This window comes from Mizuhopecten yessoensis, unplaced genomic scaffold (genome assembly GCF_002113885.1).
Source record: "Mizuhopecten yessoensis strain PY_sf001 unplaced genomic scaffold, ASM211388v2 scaffold716283, whole genome shotgun sequence".
NCBI classification, from domain to species: Eukaryota; Metazoa; Mollusca; class Bivalvia; order Pectinida; family Pectinidae; genus Mizuhopecten; species Mizuhopecten yessoensis.
Window position 1 is genome coordinate 164,164 of NW_018480039.1, and position 21,798 is coordinate 185,961.

The window sequence follows — 21,798 nt, forward strand, 5'->3', positions numbered from 1 at the left end:
ACAAGTACAGCTTCCAATATTGAAATAAATAACGAATAAACACTGTCTGACATATATGTTGTCAGCACAACTCATAAAGGAAAAAAGTAAAATAATTACAAACGTGGATATTATCATTAACCATCAACCAAATATGTACGTCTTGTTCGATTTAGGTATCATAGAAAAGGATGTTTAAACAACTTTAAAGTTGAATAATTTAAAAGCGGTATCAGAAAGAAAGAAAAAATCATTACACTTTTTTAAGTTTTCAGTTCCCATTTCTTTTACATGTGCTGCTGTAATACTGGTCTACAGTATGAAAAGGTTACCTGTCGTCTGTCCTATCCAAGGATGAAAACGATAATACTCTTGAAACATAAAAACAGCCAGGAGTGCTGGTTTATAACATATATTAATTCAGTCAGAAATGTTACAAAGCGTTTTGATTATGATATTCAAAATCAATTTTGTCACAATATAGATCAATGAAATATAAGTAATTTGATATATAAAATGGCCATGCACAGGACACATTTGCTTCTAAAGCTTTTTACCTATTTAAAGTCTACTGGAGGTTCATTTTACTCAACGAATTGCACCAACTAAACACATGAGGATTCGGACAGTGTTTTCTACAATATTCATATTAGCCTGCATGATTCAGGGTATTACATATGTCTGTACGAATTCGCTAATCAGTCTTCCTTTCCAAGATATGTGATGTCCTCATTATGTAGGCGACAGTGTACCTGTGACCTGGTCAAGGAAGCTGGAAGAACACAATATTGTGGTTCCAATCAAGGGAAGACGATTATCACAACGCAAACAGATGTTGTCATATATACTATTTTAATGAATGAAGATTTCTCCAATGTTCACTGATAAAACATGATACAGCTATATATATATGGTAATGTTTACAAACATAATCTTCAATGTTAAGACATGGCGATCAATATATGGTCACATTGACATAAAAATCAACTATGTGAGGACACTGTAAAGCTATATATAGTTACGTCACAGACACTTTTTTTATCAATGTTAAAACGTGATAGCAATATATGGTAACATTCGCAAATACATCTCCAATGTTTGGTTCACAGATGTATCTCAAGGTGATAGGACATGATACAACAATATATGGTAACGTTCACAAAATACGACATCAATGTAAATACCTGATACATCAATATGTGGTAACGCTCCCCTTTACATCACCACTGTTACAATAATCCTCGAAATCCAAGGGTTAACGTACACTCCCTGCACCCCTGGACTATGTCATGTCAAATTGAAGGCTAGCGGTAAGCTTATATATTGGTTTCAGTTATAAAACCTTAACCAATCCCATGGCTGATATCTGTCCTTTGAAGATTACAGAGGAACGACATTCGACTTCAAAGATTGTCGATTTTACCGTAACGCTGCCGCGCGATTCTTTAGTGAATAGTGGTGTAATCGAAAGGATCAAACTGATCTACTTATTAGCAAGGTGGTGAATACAAAACCTTCAATTTCGTCTTGACATATTCCAAGGGTGAAGAGAAAGTAAGAGAGCGTGACCCCTGGAATTTGGAGGACTTGTTAAGGTATAATTCAGGAATATAATTATTAACGTTCACGAATACAACGCCTATCGTTCACAAGCGATATACAGGTAGCTGACAGGTCACAATACAATGACGGTAAAACTTTTACAAAACACGTACATAAATGAGGGTTAATTACAATGAATCAACCACATTATTGTCAACATAAGCATACTACATTATCGTACGACTTGATTCCACAGTGAACACATGTTGCTTTATTTTATAATTTATGCTAATGACACGATATTGTTGTTTGACAGCACTTTAAACAGTGCACACATAACACTTTTAATATAGTAAGAGTCTTCGTGAGAACATCAATTACCAAAATATCGTAAAATCAAATCTGACATAACCATTCTTGATAACAAACCTAATATCGTAGTAAGTAAAGCGTCCCGACTAAAAAGTAGAATGTAGTTCAATTCAGAGAAAAACATCATTAGATATAATGTGATATTAAATGATAAGAACCATCGATGACCTTTCCAAAAGACAAAACAAAGTTACACTGAGACAACCCCTGGTAATCGGGAAGCTTTACGTTTGATATTTTGCATTTAAACAGAGGTAGATCTTCGTTTTTGTATTTCCAAAGTCACAGTATTGGCTTATGGCAATTCCCCCGTATATACATATACATTTTATGGATAAAATATGGATTAGAGCGCCCTTCCTGATAGGGCACATTCACATATGTAAATACTTGACGTGTAAACTATTCTGGATACATAATAGCATTTCAGCTTTTTGTATTTCAGTATTTTATATGAAATATACAAATAGATGAACGGAATATAACCGGAGATGCCTTTAGCACCAAAAAGGTAACGTTGCACATGTTAAATAAATCGTATGAGATTAGAGAACATATACATACTGAATATGCAAGACTTAATGCAGCGTTTTACTTCCTTGTCTAAGGATACGCGTACGATGCCCGTTTATTTACATAGACTCATTTCAAATAATTAAAACAAACTTTTTTTAACATGTATTGAAATGCACCACTTTCATATTGGAAAACTGAAAATTTTAAAACGGACGATTATTCAACAGTATGCTTATCGTCTTGCAGTTATTATAATTTCTACTCTCTACTGGTTAATATTCGTTTCTCAATTTCTCGTTTATTGCTTTGCTGACCTAAGAAACATCGACTAAACCCTCTATATCTGCGGTCTACACAAAGAAAACACCGGTTTCTATCTTTTGTGGATTTCATTTGTCTACCAAGTTTTGTGCCCTTTGATTATTAAATTATAAAAATTCCTGTCAAAGTATATACGAATTAAGCGGGAAATCACCACCATGCCACGTTTTTAAACTTTTCCCTGTCTTCTACCTCTTTCAAAACGTCCCAGATTGAAATAATACATATATACATATTCCGACTAGAGTACCATGACGTAACAATTTTTCGGCTAGAGTAGAATGACGTACGAACAGGTGTAGAGCAGACTGTTTTTAAATTAGATAATAAATTCGAGGTTCTTATATACCGCTTTATCACAACCTAGTTTGAAGGTCGTCTCAAAGCGGTTCACAAATTATTATCTGCGGTTGTAGGGCCTTTGGAACTAGCCAATATCTTCCTCAACTCCCTGGGAAGCTAGCATTCAACAATTCTAGCACTGCCCAACGAAATACTAATTTTACAGCTGAGTAGACTGGAACAAGCGGAGTAAAGTGCCGTGGCGTGACTCGAACCCAAAACCCTTCGGTCACGAGCCCGGCGTCCTAACCACTAGACTACTGTGCCTCTCATAGAAATATTGACATTAATGCTTTTGTTTATCCGTCTGCGGCTCATGCATGCTTAACCTGACAAATACAATATTAGTCAATCAACGATTTTGCCAACGTTTCCATCTAATTATGAAATCTACAGTACTACAGACATGTTATAGTTGGGGCATTGTAGTTAACGCAGATATAGAACAGCAGATTTTGATAGTTCGTTGTTCAAACGAATCTTAAAATAAAAGTAGGTATATGTATCATGGCCGAGTTCATGAGACAGTTAATCTTTGGTTGATATACATATACGGTCCGAAGTCATCCCTCGTGTCCAAATTATTGTGGTACATCGATCCAACACTGTTATTGACCATTTATATTACCAGAGCAAATAAATTCATACAATCTACCGAATTTGTGTACCGCAAAATATACCATCGTAGTTGATAAAAAGGAATACGATGGGAGCCCATTGAATACACATATAACTTCTTACATCGAATTCAAAGTATTGTTCAAAGGTCATTTTCAATTGTATTCTACATTGGCTACTCCAACAAGCAAACTCGATTTCACAATTAACAACTATTTACGATATGACAATGACCAGGACTCGTTTGTATCAAGTTCATAGTTTTCCGACAAATAAAGATACAATTTTAGTCAGTGCTATTTTCGATAATGATTAAATCAAAACATAAAATACGTACATCTTTCGATGCAAAATGATGACCCGCAGATAATACATTAGTTGAAAAAATAAACTAAAATGTTAATATAATATATTTCATTTTTTTTTGCAAATGTAGCTTCTATATTTCATCTACATAATTCAAACCTTGTTATGTTTGATGCAAGTGGATTCAGCTGTCTTAAGACACAACTATATTAAATATATTTCACTTGAAAAACAACAACCCATCTTTCATATGAAAAAACAACAACAACTGTGTCTTCGTTTCTAACACTGATATAGCCTATAAATGCATGCAAAAAGATAATAATTTAAAATGCGAACGGTAATAATATCTAAACATAAGTGAGATACACTTTGGCACAAAAAGTCCATTGGAAATCAGTAGAACTGTATACAGGCTCAATGTTATGCAGCCTGACTTCATAATAATTCAAAAAGAAAGCGTATTTAAAACATGATAAATCATTGATAACAACTGTATATGATAATAGAGAACGCCAAATTTATACAAATTATTTCTGAATAACACAAGGTGAAAACAAATAACAAATGCATTTAATACATTAAACACTTCCATGTCGAACCGATTGCGCAACTTGCCATTATCGGAAGATACTCTGTTCAGAGTTTCGGGAACTGTCTTGAGAAGATGGTTTTAATACCTGCAATAGAAAGTTGTCACGGTATATTGGGATTTTGTTTTGTTCAGAACTGCGTAAATATAGAAGGGTTTGATATTTTCCTGTCACCACTATAACGACGGTCGTTACTGCTCCGTCTGTCGCCGCTATGACTACGGTCGTTACTGCTCCGTCTGTCGCCGCTATGACTACGGTCGTAACTGCTCCGTCTGTCGCCGCTATGACGACGGTCGTTACTGCCCCTGCTCTCGTTGCTCGTTCGCCTGTCGTCATTCGGCATATTCCCGTTTTTGTACTTTTGAACGTTACCATTATTTTTGTATCGTTCGTTTTTTAAATTGTTTTTGCTGATAACATTACTATTACCGATATTAGATTTGTCTGTATTGTTACTATCCACGTAACTTCCGTTCATCCGGTTGTCATGGTAGCCCTTTGATGAGGATTCAACAATTGATTTGATTGGACCCCTCCTGCGTTTGAATTTTCCAGTTTTTATCAGCAGCACCCAAGCTGAACGAACTTCAGTGTTGAAAAGACATCGGAACACAAATATAAGAAATCCTTGCAAAGAGTTGAGGATGGTAAATAGGTAATAGAACACAATTTTGGACTCCTTGATGGCGACAGGACCGAACACCCACGTGATACCAAGCAGGACCATAACGGTGAAAGCTCCGCGCACCTGAGCTGGGGTCACCTTTTCGTTCTTCTCCCCAGCAGGACTGTGACCTTTGAACTTTGGCTTCATGATGACACGAGCAACCAACGTGAATACTATGGTATTAATGATGAGAATACAGCAGGCTGGACCAAGTAATGTAATGTAGAATGCCAGCGTGTTCGATTGTGATATGAAGCACCTGAAGATAGAAATGCACAAGACATGTTAATTTTATCGATGATTTTCATCAGTTTGGATATACATATAAAAGTTCGATTTTTACATCAGCAATGTAATTATAAACATGCCGCAACGTTTCAAGACATCTTATATTCTTGTGTAAAACATCAATCCGTAATACAAATACATATACACTTTAGTAATAGTGGAACTACTATATGATTTTATAAATCTTCAGTAAATGTATCGGATCAAATAAAGATTTGCAGTTACACCGAAATATGATTGCGATTTCTGCATTGTTAAACACATACAAGTACTTAACTTAAGATGTTTTTTTTACTTCATGAACAAATTAAACATCTGAACAATTAAAGAAGGTGCAAGTGAATGTTACATTTATTCCGATGAGAAAAAAGCACTGTAATAGGAAAAAAATCTTGACAATTTAAGTAAAAAGAGCTTACAATTGTCCTTTGGATCTGTAGTTGTCGAGGTTATTAACCCCCATCGTAACGGCTACCACTACTGCCGGGAGTCCTGTAATATATACATCGTACAACATTCAACAGCTAGGACATGAGGAGGTCTCGAAATGTGCAAACGAAAAGTCTTAGAGATAATTTATATGAAGATGATTAAGGGAACTATGACAACGGTATTTGTTATCGACAATCCTGCGGAAAGCAGTGCAGCTAATTTGAACAGGCAAACATGCGAAAATATTAACTAATTGTTATGGATACAAATGTTTCTGTAAATATAGAGTAAATCTATATAATGAATGTACTTCAACGTAAATAAAAAGAATAAAATTCAAATTCAAGTTCGAAACGACAAATAACGGAACACAACAGACACCAGCATAAGAAGAAAGAAGGGGCATCACACCAAGAGGAAATTCAGCAACGACAACAGAGCAAACCACATATAAACACATGGTGATGAACCAACACAACAACCAATAGACGTACCCCAGGCAACGACGCAGCGCTTGAGGATGAAATAAGATGAGTACTTGGTGAAAACCTTGATGAGAGCCTGATACATGTTTATGGCCTCCGTGCACATCCATGTTAGTGTTGTCAACAAGAAATAGTGGATGAGGACTCCAACAGCGATACACAGCCCCTCACCGTCCGACTGGGACGTCTCCGCCATCAACAGGAATGACACGTTCAGCATCAACATGGATACACACATGTTCAACAGGATCTTCCCGGAACGCTCACGGTTCAAAGACCTGAAACATCAATAATTCGTTTTCTTAGTAATCCGTTATCTCTACATTTTTCAAACTCACAGAATGTCAATAAATTTAGCGGTATATTTTCTTACAATATTTGTAATAAAACAAAATTTGAATGAAATATTTATTCTGTATGTTAGTGATTTCTACCGTAATACAAAGTACAATATTCATAAGTCAACCGCGACCCCGCATTTCTTCTGTAATCATGCAAACATAAACTTACAATTAAAACAATAACTTACCTGAAAATGGAGAAAGTGACGATGGTGAATGTCAAACCAAATATGGAAATCGCGCAACCTATATAAGATATGGAAGTCAGTGCTTTGTCATGGTCTTCAGATAAAACCATGTTCGGTGTCGGGTCCTGAAAAAATAGAAAATAATTGATACATACATACTCTATGTATAAATTAAGACTATCAAATGATGTATTTGGTGTTGATTGGTATGCATATTGTACGATGCACTTACTTTTCATGTGTGATATCTGGAGAGTCCACAAACACAACTAACGAAAGGCAACCCAGTATTGTATGCTAGTAACGTTTATACTTTGACTTCATTGGATTTTCATATCAACCTGTTAAACACTTGTTACAGTATAAGAAAGGAGAACAGTATGCTTTGTTATGTCTATTTGTTTGCCACATTTTGATTATCTATGTGGGTTAAAGCTACGGTCGTAATGACGACAATGCCTCCATATGGCATGTCCGCTCCAAGGCAACTTCACAATCACACTACTGCAGTCTCAAAATTTGGAAACGTTAGCGTGACACCACATTCGATAACATTACTCTGATAACGAGTTCATCAAACGTGCTGAAGGACTCCTCGTCGAAAGGGAAGAAGAAGCAAGGGATAAAAGATGGCAAAACGATGGCAGTCCTAGGTTTTGCTTTTTGGGGTAGGGGAGGGAGATGAGAGGAGAGAGGGGCGTTGGGTTAGTTAAACAATAAATCCATAATCCAGACGTACAAATGTAAATCTCTTTAACAATTGTTTGGATAACTCACCAGTAGGACGGCAAAACTAGTGAGATGGTAGGCTCGACAATCGGTCACATGACCTCCTGTTGACACAGTTTCCATCCCTATGCTTGACCACGTACGATCTGAAGACAAACGATTTTTATTTTGAAAAACAATATCTGTGTAAAAATGTATTTCACAAAAAGGAAAACCCTGATCATCTGATTCAGGAAATATATTGTTTCGCTTTTAAAAGTTTAATACGACTACTACATGCTTTCTTTCTTAACATTGAAATACTTTATATCGGAACAATGTAATTAAGTGACATTAGTTTGTATGATTGGGATTTATATGTAATATATTTTATGTTTACATTTTGTTTAAGAAAATGAGTGTTTTTTAATATAAGGCAACGTATTCTTCAGATAAAATAAATTGTATAACATACAATATACAAGGTCACATGATCTTCTTTGTGCAAAATGAATATTGTTACACGTTTAAGATTAATAATTTATAATGAACTTACTCTCTGTTTTCCAGTATACGCATGTATGGTTACTTCCGATCTGAAAAATCAAAGCGGTTTTATAAATAACTACATGTTCTCTCTCACAGGAATCAGTTTGAACACTTTAAAGTCAATAAGCAAAAACAAGATATATATATAATAAGTGATGGGGCAACATACATCTATCGTCTAAAAGATCCTCTCACAGAATATAATGGACAAACTAAACAACTAGATAGACCAGTCGTTAGATATTAGTATATATCAAACATAACAAAATGTTGCATGTAGTACAGTGCATATCAACTTTGATATTATGACGATGCAGCATTCATGATTTTGTTTATTACGATATCTACTGTATCTATTGCAAAATGGCGCTGTTGACATAGTGTGAAACAATCGATTGAAATATGTGTATCTTATCTTGAAAACTTGATACACTTTTGTTATGTCAAACTTATATTTTTTGAAAGTTCTCATTTGTATCCTCTTATTATTCATGAGTACTCCAGTAATTCATGAATGCTCTCTAAAATGTCACCAAATAACAAATCTTATAACAAATATATGTATTTATATATATATATATTAAACCTCGTTACCTAGTCCCTATTAAAATACCTTAAAAGTATGTTAATTCTCTTGGAAGGAGAAATTCAGTAATTATACATATATGCTTAATTGAATAATAACTATGGATTATTTGACTCACTTCTATGTTTGGTACGGAGTAGTCGATGGGGAAGTTGAGGCCGCTTATGTCGGTGTTGTGGACAGTAGCTGATATGACTCTTTGTTTGAGGACTATATGTTCCGGCGGAGAGTCATCAGGAAGAAAGAAGGCAGATGTGCGGTAGGATACAAACTCGAGTCGGACATTTTTGTTGCCAGCAACATCAAAAACCTCTTTTGGTAAAGCCATTTTCACACCATGCTGAAAGACAACCAATTAAATTAAATCTATCGGAAACCATACATATAACTGTTGTATGATCTAACCTTTGGGTTATAAAAGGCAAAACTTACATTTTATTGCATGCGGTTACCATTCGAAAGCATATGAATACTGTTACTTTCGTGTAGTTATAAAATATATATTATTGGTTTTGTTGCAATTATATACAAGAAAACATTTCATTAGGACGTTATTATAACTAAAACGTCCGCGAATGACATGTATAGCCCTATGTCTGTCTTACTTTATTAATACATTTTTCAAAGTGCCATTGAATGCGAATGTACATATATTTGCGGATAGAATGTTATGATAGTATTTTAAGTTGTTTCCTTTCAATTTATAAAATTGCAAATAAAATGTGTTTAATTCAAGGTCAACGACTGGTTTTCATCTTTATTCAAAAGCTATACAATATGTCACATTTTCGGACAGTGAAATTTAGCTTTTACAAAATAGCATAACAATTTACATAAAAGCTGGAAGGGCCCAAATAATATTAAATAGAACTGTATGTAAGCTTTGGAACTTACCATTATATGAGTTCTTGTGTTTGAAACGATACGAAGAAGTAAATGACTCTCCTAAGGCTGGGGCAATATTGTGTACAACCGTACAGTTTATTACCGTAACCAAATGCCAAAAACAGAACACAGTTTTCCACAAGTATACGTGGGCAGTATTTACAACTGTGAGTAAAAGTGGCAAAATACTAAACTATAAAAAGATACGTAGACGGTACCTACACACAGAAAGTGGCAAAGTTGACACACAACTGTATGAAAAAAACCGTACAAAGAAGATATTTACTGAAGTATGCTACGGAGCGTTATGAGTAGGTGTTATGTAACTCACCAAGCCTGATTGGTTTTGGCTATTCTCCAGGACGGGTTGATATTGGAACGCCGCAGTATCGTTGTTGGCATTGTGAGGGAGAGAAAAATTCACCACCATGACGTTGATGTTTTCTGTTGTTATGGAAACGTTAGTCTCTGTCTTCACTTCCTTAGTGAAGTCCTCTAATAGCTTTATCAATCTGCAAATATAACGTTGAATAAAATGTCAAAAGGCGTCGTCCAAAATAGTTCATCTAATAGCTTAATGTATATATCCAATGATCCAGGCTTCTTAATTCATGGATAAACAAAGCCAGCGAACGCTGCTTCATTTATCTTGTGAATACTGCCTCAGTTCAATGCGTTATTTATTTTGTGATTGCTGCCCTCGAACATGTCGTCATTTATCATATATTGTTGTCCTCGCCCATTGCGTCAATGATCTTATTGCCGCCGAGGATTACTTCAAATATCTTCAGATTAGTTTCCCGAATACTGCTTCAATTATCTTGTTATTATTGTCATTGAACACTGCTTCAATTGCTTCCAATTGAATTATCAGTCCAAAACACTATTTCAGTTATCCTGTTAGATATCGACTGCTTTTTCCAGAGATGCAGGTTGTGAGACAATAAGCATGTGTCATGATTTTACTGAGATTTATTCTATTTTATGAAGATCGTCGTTCATGATTATGCTAATTAGAGTGCTTTGTTGTTTCGTTGTCACGTTTTCTAACAGTTTTGCTGACACTGTGTATTCTCTTTCTCTCCTTGTCATAATATTACCCGACCCACCCCCTTCTCACCCTCCAGCACTGCTTCAGTTAACTTAATATCATTGCCGCCCGTAAAGGCTGTCTCATAAATCTTAAAACGATTCCTCGTGTGTTTTCTTCTTTGCACTTTATCGACATTTTAAGTTGTGTTTTATAAAGAATCATACCAGAAATAGTTTCATATGATCTGCTTATAAACTACATATATATTTAATTGATAGTATGAAAATAATCACCTCGTACATCATCAAACTGTCTGATATTAAGCAAAGGATTAGATGTACGTAAAACATGTGAACGTTTCCAAACAACTCAATACTGCAAAACAACGTGACGTGATCCCCGCCTATAACACCACATGTTGTGAAGCAGAGCACCACAACGCAGACGCGCGCCCGAAAAACACCCTGCCGGCATACGCAATACCTCCGCTGTGATGAAAGATACATCGTTTTGTAAACCCTTTGTGGGCTGTCTAGAAAACTCGGATACGATAAATATACATGTTAATATAATTGGACTCTTACAGGATTTTAAATCAGCGTTTGTAACACGTTAGCGGATATTTAAGACATTTCTTTACACGGAATTCGTTTCCCTGTACATCAATGAATAATTAGTATTGCGGTCGTGTGCAGTGCTAGCCTAACACACTGTTATACCTTTATACAATGTAAACTTTGATGACGCATTCATATGATCATACGAAGTAATTTATAACGTGCTAAATAACCAATAAACAATTTATTACAGCACACTCTCGGTAATGCCATCAGGATTCATGGATTCAAAACAACTTAACGAAATATGAAGACAATGAAAATGATTATGCATGCGCTGAATGGCTAATATCCATTTGTTGGTATGGTAATTAGGAATCTTATCAAACTGGAACGTTAATTAATTTCTATCGTTTTATGATCGTCAGATGACATATTCCTTACACCGACTCAATGGTTTGAAAAAGAAGTTCTGATTCATAACGCCAGACTCCTCTAAATAGCATTTTTGGACTTGCATAAGTGTATTTATTGGCATTTCGTGTGAATGTTTTGATTTAAAACTTTTAGTAGACAGTGTTTGTTAAATATCTCTATGTAAAACACATATTTAACGCAATTAAAATATCTGCATGTTGGGAGGGTCCTGCCCCTTATGATAAGAAAACGATAGATTTAACACTTGTCGAATACCTGTTTGGCATATTTTACGCATATAACTTTAAACCTGGTATGCATTTAAAAAAGTTGTAGATTGTTCACATGAATAAAGCAGGTTGATGGTTTTTTTTCGCATGTTGAGATATTTAGTGTGGTTTTTCCCAACAAAGAGAGCATATATGCAGGTTCGTCGCATGTGCACGGACTATTTCGTGTTTTGGTTCATTTGAAAGTTCTCTTTCGTAGTTTGTTAAACGTAAACGTTCTGTTTGGAAGGATTCGTTACGGAGTTATTCAAGAGGCGTTTCGATGGTACCTTTCACTGGAGTGATTTCTGTGGTTACTCTCTATCAACACGGACTCTGTGGCGGTCAGCAGGTTACTAACCACCCTCGTCACCTCCTCTGCTATCTGAAATAAGAAAATACCGATAACTATCTAAAAAAAAAACCACCATCAACTCCACAAGACTATACTGTCTTCGATTACGACTCTGGGTCTATTCATTTAACGTTATCTACAAAAGTGCTTTTGTATAGCGACGGGGTTAAAATTATCTCAATTGTTCCTGGAATAATTTCACGGGGTTTACTATACGCGCAACACTGTTAGTAGTAAATATTCTTTATTAAATCAGAAAGATATTGATTTGGCTTGATAGAATAGAGCACAGAAAAGCCTTTTACTGTATCCTGATACGGGATGATCAAGGAAGGTAGATAGTTTTGTTGCAGTTGACTTGATAAAGCCTTTTCAATAATTTGCACATCTTTTTATTTTTCCCCCCGCGTAATTCATCATGCTGAGGCTTTTAAGTGCCTGGAATTTCTTTTACCCATTCCCATTGCACAAACCTCGTCATCATCAAAGGCGAACACTAGGAGATTTTCCAGGATGTCTGTGGCGTTGATAACGACCTCAGCAGTGAGGTGGCTGGGGTCATGGGTGAAGGCCATTAGATCCAGCAATCTTTTTTCCGCCTCTGCAGCAGTCAACTAAAACACGAGGTATTTAAATATTTTAAGTAAATAATTCAGCTAAACATTTATCTGTATACTCATTTGTAAGGTATGATAAGTATTTGTAACACCACTTGATGCTTTTCTTTATGTGTTCTTCATCAGCCTCCTGTTGTTTGTTTTAGTAAATATATTTAAATACATAAAACATGGTTTTTAATCTACGTTTAAATTTCAATCGTTATTCTGAATACTTATATTTCTAAATACACGACAACCCATGAAGCAATTGTCAAGGTTAATGAAAGAACCTCAATGAGCCACTGAAATCGTCTTTCATGTATTGCGTTGTGGAGAGGCAACTTATGAGATGACCTCACCTCTCTACATGCTGTCGTGTCCGGCTGTCCCCAGTACGCATGACCAGACGGACTCCTGTTGCATGGCCTGGACGCGAAAGGCAACGGATGGTGGGGATGGGCCCCATACGGACAGGCCATAGAGACATTTTGTCTCAGCCCAGTCTCCCGCCAGATGTATCTTCCCGTCTTATCTCGGTACACACTGTTTCCCGCACAAACTTTATCTACAGGAGAAATATCGATAACGCATATAAACAATTGTTACATATAATCCATACTATTGATACAGGCTCTTATACATTGTCAGAAAATATACCAGATATCAAATATATATACAGCAAAAACAGAAATATAATATTATATAAAACAGAAATATAACATATGCAAAACAGAAATATAACATTATATAACAGAAATATAACAAATAAAACAGCAATATAGCATTATATAAAACAGAAATATAGCATTATATAAAGCAGAAATATAGCATTATATAAAGCAGAAATATAACATTATATAAAACAGAAATATAACATTATATAAAACAGAATTATAACATTATATAAATCAGAAATATCACATATACAAAACAGAAACATAACAAATAAAACAGCAATATAACAGATTAGCGTATAAGAGAATAGATTGTCAAAGACAACCAAAAAATATGATAACACATCTGACGTAAAACAATCCGTTTTCTACTTCTTCATTTCACTAAGACATATGGTAAGGATTCGCCTACCATTGATCTAATATTTTGTTAGACATCGTCTTTTCTGATAAACAATGAAACTGGCGTCACCAGCATTGATAGACTGAACAGTTTCTGCATACCGGGGTACTTTCAGTCAGTAAAACTTTCGCCCAGTGTTCCAAGAAATCAATTTTCGCCCAGTGAATATTTGGCCCTTCACATTTAATGACTATGTTTAGTATGCCATTTACGTATAGTCGCAGTAATGATAAAGTTCGCCCTCATTACGTAGGGCGAATAGGACGTCTCCCGGTATACAGTATTATATCGAAATTGAATTGATAATCAAGCTCCTTAACAAATATACTAATAGTAAAATTCTTTTACCTTTTCAAGTGAACTTAAATGACTGCAAATTTAATATTATATTTTTTTTTGCAAAAAACAAATAATTGTATGCCGTTTACCATTCACATAAAACATGTTCACGGTAAAAATATGAAATGTTGAATATTCATTTATGTGGCATGACCAATCATTAACACTTTAGGTAAAGAGAATCCTTTAATTTCGGTCAAATACTAGCAAACACAATATTTTGTTTGTGTATGAATTCAATTGTATGTGACTGTATAGTGATATATGAAAAACTCGTAGAATATCCACTGTATCATTATCAATAAAAAAATGCTTTCCTTCAGCAAAATTAAAAACTGATTTAAATGACAATTGATGACAATATGCAAAACACTATGCGCAATGACATCTTTTGTTATTACCGGTAGATTTCAAATGACACTCAATATACTAACAGTCAAAAGAGACGGACACTTTCATTGGGAAAAAAACTTGCGACTTCCATTGAACCAATGAACAGTATTGGAAAGCCTTCCTGAAGATCGAGAATATACGGAATGCCATATCATAAAGGCATGATTTAAGACATGTGACACTTCATATCATGTTTAGTTGGAGATCAAATGCTATGATGATATAGAACGCTAGAGTAATATAGAACATATGAAGTTATACATATAGAACTCTTAAATAATAGATACAGAACACCAAAGTAATAAATATAGAACACTCAAGTAATAGATATAGAACACTTAAATAATAAATATAGAACACAAAAGTAATAAATAAAGGACACTTAAGTGATAAATACAGAACACTCAAGTAATAAATATAGAACACTAGAGTAATAAATATTGAACACTCAAGTAATAAATACAGAACACCAACGTACAATGTAATAAGTTTACGACACTCAAGTAATAAATGTAGATCACAAAAGTAATAAATATAGAACACTTAAGTAATAAATACAGAACACTAAAGTAATAAACATAGAACACTTAAGTAATAAATATAGAACACTAAGGTAATAAACATAGAACACTTAAGTAATAAATACAGAACACTAAGGTAATAAACATAGAACACTTAAGTAATAAATACAGAACACTTAAGTAATAAATATAGAACACTCAAATAATAAATATAGAACACTAAAGTAATAAATATTGAACACTCAAGTAATAAAAACAGAACACCAAAGTACAATGTAATAAGTATAGGACACTCAAGTAATAAATATAGAACACAAAAGTAATAAGTATAGAACACTTAAGTAATAAATACAGAACACTAAAGTAATAAACATAGAACTTTTAAGTAATAAATATAGAACCCTAAGTAATAAATATAGAACACCAAAGTACAATGTAATAAGTATAGGACACCAAAGAATAAAATATTGAACACTAAATAATAAATATAGAACACTTCCGCAATAAATATAGAACACCAAAGAAATAAAGAAAGTCACTAAAGTAATTGATACGAACAACGTAAAAATGAAAGAATATGTCGTTAAACTTATGAGTTGAATGTGGATAACCTAATTCTGATAACACCTGTGATACTTATTTGCTTAATAAAGATACCACAATCATTAACGCAAAGCATATGCGTTTGTTACCGTGGTTTAAGCACGTACGTACCACATCGTGAAAAGCTGCAGGGATCAATCGTCACGTTACACTTCTGACCTGCAAACCAAAATACTGATTAATGGCAATTACTGATAATGACATCTACATGAACTTAATAATATCATTTGTTTTGATATCAAAATGAATTCATATTAAGAAACAAGAAAAAAATATTCCTACGTGTTTACAAGGTTCCCTTTCGATTATCCAAGCTATATTATAAAATCGTTTATTCTTCTTCAGTTTGGCGAATTAAAATAAAACAAACTGAGACAGGACACGCTAACGTTATTCACTAGCTCCTTGTAAGGATTTGACATCATGTGTAGGATTCTGAGATTGCTACCAGCGCTGCCGCCGTCCTATCCAACTATAATAGACACACTTATAACGCTTAATCTGAGATCAGAAATCCGGGTCTTTGAGTACCGACTGGAGACTGCAACGCAACTAGCTGTCTGGTCATATAAACGTAAACGTATCTGTTCGGTTTCATAGGTTTCACCTTTGGCTACTGGCCATAACGTTTAAGTGTTCCTAATGCACATTTATGTGAGAGTGTCATTAGCAAAGGTTTGAAATTGAAAAGACATAGTCAGAACTGGCATTATATGTATTTGACTTTTAACTCTTTGCCTTCACCTTTAGTGTACGGGTCTGAGAGCGGTGCGTGTCTTAATGTAAAACGTCATAAGGAAATGTTCAACCGTTTTTTAACAGACACAAAGACGCACGAAAGACCCCAATGGATAAATGACTGCTTCATGATTATCTTACTTCGTGGGAAACAAAATTATGCTAGATATGTATTTACGAACCTATCAAAGGAGTGTATTGGGGCCTTCTAGGTTTGATGAGCTACCGCTTTGGTGTATGTGTTTGGCAATATTACATTTTTTCAAATAAAATCCTATCATAGTGTTGTGTTATAAAACAAAATGTGTTATAGTCACGAAATTATCAATGATCGAGGCAAAGTTACAATCCTATACCTGACATTCGAATTGTTCTACTTGCGACATTAATGCAGATGTTTATAAAGTGACATTACAATGTGGAACATTCCTGAACCAAGCACGAAGATTGATAATATATCTGTACTATACTGTGCTATCTAGTTTACACAGGGTCAGTCCAGTCAGACCACATGTGCATTAAATGGGGATATTAATGTATTGTTTACAGCGGGATATGTATAGAGAAGACGGCGGTCACAGCTTAGGGCTAAGTAGTATGACAGGCTTCATCTTCTGATGTAGTAGACACCATGAGGTCAAGTGTGTGTAGCGTTTTACATTCAACGAGCTGGGTACCATCCTTGTTTATCATAAAAACTCAGGACGAGGCACCAGAACACACGCTATTATAATGAAACATATATACTTGTAAACTTCCAAGATTTATGATCGACATGTAATATTTTTTTAGCCTTTTTTTTGTGTGTGTGTGTGTGTGTGTGTGTGTGTGTGTGGGGGGGGGGGGGGGGGGGGGGCGTGTAAAAACAAAAATACCCCCCTTTATCGCTAAACATTATCGTGTGCCGATAAACTGTTTGATTAGATTTTTTTGCGTTGTAAAAATAAAATAAAAAAAACATGGACGAAAATGGATCCTCGAAACACGGAAGGAAAATCTAGAACGACATAATTATCTTGTCTTATATGTTATTTCGTTTACTCGCAGAGTTGAACAAGAGATTGTCGATGCAGATATGATATATGCAGATATTTTGTTTGTCATAACGTGCCCAAACAAATCTGAAATTATAACAGTTTGCATGATAAAAACATACCTTTTAAGCATAATAGTACATACAAAACTGAAGTAGCCACTGATATGAATACGAAACATTAATGTTTTGAGTAATTTATCTTAAACTTGTAACATCAATTTAACTGATGTATATGGTACTTATTGAACAGCATGTCACTTAAAGCCATACTCCATCAGCATTAACAAGTTGTTTCAAATATCATTAAACATGATGTCTAAGCTTCTATCCTGTAAGGAGGTCCATCAATGCATCACAGTATTAATCCCGGGTCGCTGTAAGTTTACAGGGTATGGGTTGGAGATCATGCTATGGTTCTCTACATACATACAGTAGGTAATCACATTATTATCATATCGTGTTTTACGACAGATTTATCAAACAATTAAGTGTGCTGATAATCATTTGCATATAGCGCTGTGAAAGGGACGACGCAGAAAAGGAAATTTAATGCGCCGTCGTGTTGGTGTCGTGTAGGTTTGTCTGTCCTCAAGTGACAGCTCTGCTCCGAATGTAATCAATTTAGCCGTGTGTAGGCTTATGTGTGCAATTTGATTGATTCAGTCTTTCGGTAGAGTGCAATATATGTGTTTGTTATAACAATAATACTATTCCAAATCCCTGTTTTATACAGAGTGTGAGTGTAGAGTATATAATGCTGCATGTTCCGATCATCTGATTGAATTGCGTTTTAATAAAGTTGTTTTTGTGTATTCATTCCAAGCTATACATACGCAAAAGTTAATGAAAGTACAGTTATATGAATTCGAAATAGCCCCTCGGGACCCCATTTATTCGTCTGAAAGGGTATATCCGTGGTCACGTGTCATTGACGTGAATAACCACACGACCAAGTCGATAACTCGACCATAATGTTCCGGTAGCTGTGAGGCTGGTTATTGACGATTTATTTATTGGCAATATCCATCATTGGATGCCAATGGGTCTATCAATTAACTGTGATATATTTTATCCAATAGGAAGTCGTTATTAGACAGACATTAAAATATTATTGGAATTTTATAGATAATTATTCCTCCAATTTCTAAATACCGCAAGTAATTATTTCCGCGGAAAAACTGATTACCGATTTATTAATCGGGAACATAAATTAGAAAATGTTATACTACCGCTCGATATAAACACCATATGACAGATTTTAGATAACGAGTTTTTGGCTAATTGGTTTCTAAACAATATACTGTCTACATGGCGGCCATAGTTTATCAGTAAATTTTGTATGTACTGTAAAGTGGAGTGGATCTACTACGTATACGTTGGGTTACACACTGCATATTAAGTGGTGTGTAGGGCTTTGGTTTAATGACCTTCTGTAACCCACTGTATGATTGTGCGAGGCGACTAATCTGGGGATTCATGTAGCATAGTATTTTTTCTGCGTTTTCTCGATAGCAGACTGCAATTGCAATAGTTACAGTACTGTTAACTAATGTTTGGTGAACCACTGTGACCATATTGTGTTGATATGCCGTATATGATTTTGTAAGGGTTGTACAATCAACTGTTGATGAACAATCAAGTTTGAGTGTTTACAGAAAGCTTGGAACACAATACAATGATGCTTACACGTATTTTTTTAAAGTGTGGTATCCGGATTATTTGAGTTTTGATAGCGTTATTGTTCACTCAAGCATATATCCGTACCAGAATATAAAGCATGTCACTTGATAGCGAGCGTGTATTAGGACTGGTACTAAACTCATCCAAGTAAAACGTTATGTTCATTGTAATCGTATTGAAATAGTAAATCTTTCCGCTGTATGCTTTGAAACTAAACAACGAAAAATGTACTAACTTACATCCTCAATAGCTTGTCTTTAGGGAGAGTTTCAGGATTCCAATTAATGCATCGTAAATAATTTTTCACTTACTGCTTCTTGAAGTTCATATGATGCGGAAATGATACGGGGGCGTAGCTGTTATATATAACAAGGCGTGTTCATATGTAAAGTACAATCACTTGGTTTCTAATGAGAGATGACTGGAAATGTTTACGGGGAGCAGCATCCTCATCTGAACTTTAAATCCTCGCGATAAGTGTGCATTTCCGGTTAGACGGTGCGTCATTGTTGATGTCAAAGTGTGAATGTGTTGTGGGAAAAACTGTAATTTCTGTTAGATAATAGGTCCTATTCGATAGAAATCCGGACGAACAAGCATGAATTTGTTAATTTTACTCACAGTCAAAAGTTTAATTTTGCAGTCCAGATAATTGTTCATATACTATTAAATTAAAATAGACAAAGGCTCATTTACTTCCCTATCATCGTGTTCCAGTATGTAAATTAATCAATGGGCGAATGCTACATAAGAAAGAATATAATTATAACTCTCTTTTTTACTCTGAACTTAAAATCAAACGGGAAGGCCGAAATTGACCATTTAGTGTATAACCAACGGGGAGAGTCCAAATTTAACCTAAACAGACGAGGAGAGTCCCCATTTTACCTATACCGACGAGGAGATTCCCCATTTAACCTATACCGACGAGGAGAGTCCCAGTTTAACCTAAACAGACGAGGAGAGTCCCCATTTAACCTTTACCGACGAGGAGAGTCCCAATTTAACCTAAACAGACGAGGAGAGTCCCAATTTAACCTAAACAGACGAGGAGAGTCCCCATTTAACCTATACTGACGAGGAGAGTCCCCATTTAACTTATACCGACGAAGAGCGTCCCTACTGAACCTATAACCGACAAGGAGAGTCCCCATTTAACCTATAACCGACGGGGAGAGTCTACATTTAACCTATACCGACGAAGAGCGTCCCTACTGAACCTATAACCGACGAGGAGAGTCCCCATTTAACCTATAACCGACGAGGAGAGTCCCCATTTAACCTATACCGACGAGGAGAGTCCCCATTTAACCTATACCGACGAAGAGCGTCCCTACTGAACCTATAACCGACGAGGAGAGTCCCCATTTAACCTATAACCGACGGGGAGAGTCTACATTTAACCTAAACCGATGTGGAGAGTCTACATTTAACCTATACCGACGAAGAGCGTCCCCATTTAACCTATACCGACGGGGAGAGTCCCAACTTAACCTATACCGACGGGGAGAGTCCCCACTTAACCTATACCGACGAGTAGAGTCCCCACTTAACCTATACCGACGAAGAGAGTCATCATTTAACCATTACCGACGAAGAAACTCCACATTTAACCTATAACCGACGAGGAGAGTCCCTACTGAGCCTATTACCGACGAGGAGAGTTCCCATTTGACTAATCCCGACGAGGAGAGTCTTCACTGACCCTATTACCGACGAGCAGAGTCCGCATTTAACATATACAAGCGAGGAGAGTCCCTACTGAACATAAACCCGACGAGGAGAATCCCTACTGAACATATAACCGACGGGGAGAGCCCCGACTGAACCTATAATCGGCGAGGAGAGTCCCTACTAAACCTATACCGGCGAGATGAGTCTTCACCGAGCCTATTCCCGACGGGGTGAGTCTTCACTGAGCCTATTACCGACGAGGTGAGTCTTCACTGAGCCTATGAGCGACGAAATGAGTCACTACTGAACCTATTACCGACGAGGTGAGTCTTCACTGAGCCTATTACCGACGAGGAGAGTCCCTACTGAACCTATTACTGACGAGGTGAGTCTTCACTGAGCCTATGAGCGACGAAATGAGTCACTACTGAACCTATTACTGACGAGGTGAGTCTTCACTGGGCCTATTACCGACGGGGTGAATCTTCACTGAGCCTATTACTGACGAGGAGGGAGAGTCCCAACTAAACCTATTACTGACGAGGTGAGTCTTCAATGGGCCTATAACCGACGAGGAGAGTCCCTACTGAGCCTATTACTGACGAGGAGGGAGAGTCCCTACTGAACCTATTTCCGACGAGGTGAGTCTTCACTGAGCCTATTACCGACGGGGTGAGTCTTTACTGAGCCCATTAATGACGAGGAGGGAGAGTCCCTACTGAACTTATTACTGACGAAGTGAGTCTTCACTGAGCCTACTACCGACGAGGTGAGTCTTCACTGAAC

The 21,798-nt window shown here is 35.9% G+C and overlaps 1 protein-coding gene across 2 annotated transcripts in view; it reads right to left on the minus strand.

Moving 5' to 3' along the window:
- Positions 1-3,269: 3,269 nt before the first annotated feature.
- Positions 3,270-21,798, minus strand: part of LOC110442604 (cadherin EGF LAG seven-pass G-type receptor 1-like) — a 47,868-nt gene continuing 29,339 nt past the window's right edge. For both annotated transcript variants that reach the window (XM_021486287.1, XM_021486286.1), the window contains exons 5-16: positions 15,996-16,043; positions 13,311-13,516; positions 12,826-12,966; positions 12,288-12,382; positions 10,053-10,233; positions 8,955-9,176; positions 8,258-8,297; positions 7,771-7,868; positions 6,994-7,118; positions 6,474-6,742; positions 5,967-6,039; positions 3,270-5,518 (exon numbers count right to left, since the gene is read on the minus strand). In XM_021486287.1, the coding sequence (XP_021341962.1) occupies positions 4,720-5,518; positions 5,967-6,039; positions 6,474-6,742; positions 6,994-7,118; positions 7,771-7,868; positions 8,258-8,297; positions 8,955-9,176; positions 10,053-10,233; positions 12,288-12,382; positions 12,826-12,966; positions 13,311-13,516; positions 15,996-16,043 (2,297 nt within the window). In that variant the 3' untranslated portion in view covers positions 3,270-4,719. The remainder of the gene's footprint in view (positions 5,519-5,966; positions 6,040-6,473; positions 6,743-6,993; positions 7,119-7,770; positions 7,869-8,257; positions 8,298-8,954; positions 9,177-10,052; positions 10,234-12,287; positions 12,383-12,825; positions 12,967-13,310; positions 13,517-15,995; positions 16,044-21,798) is intronic.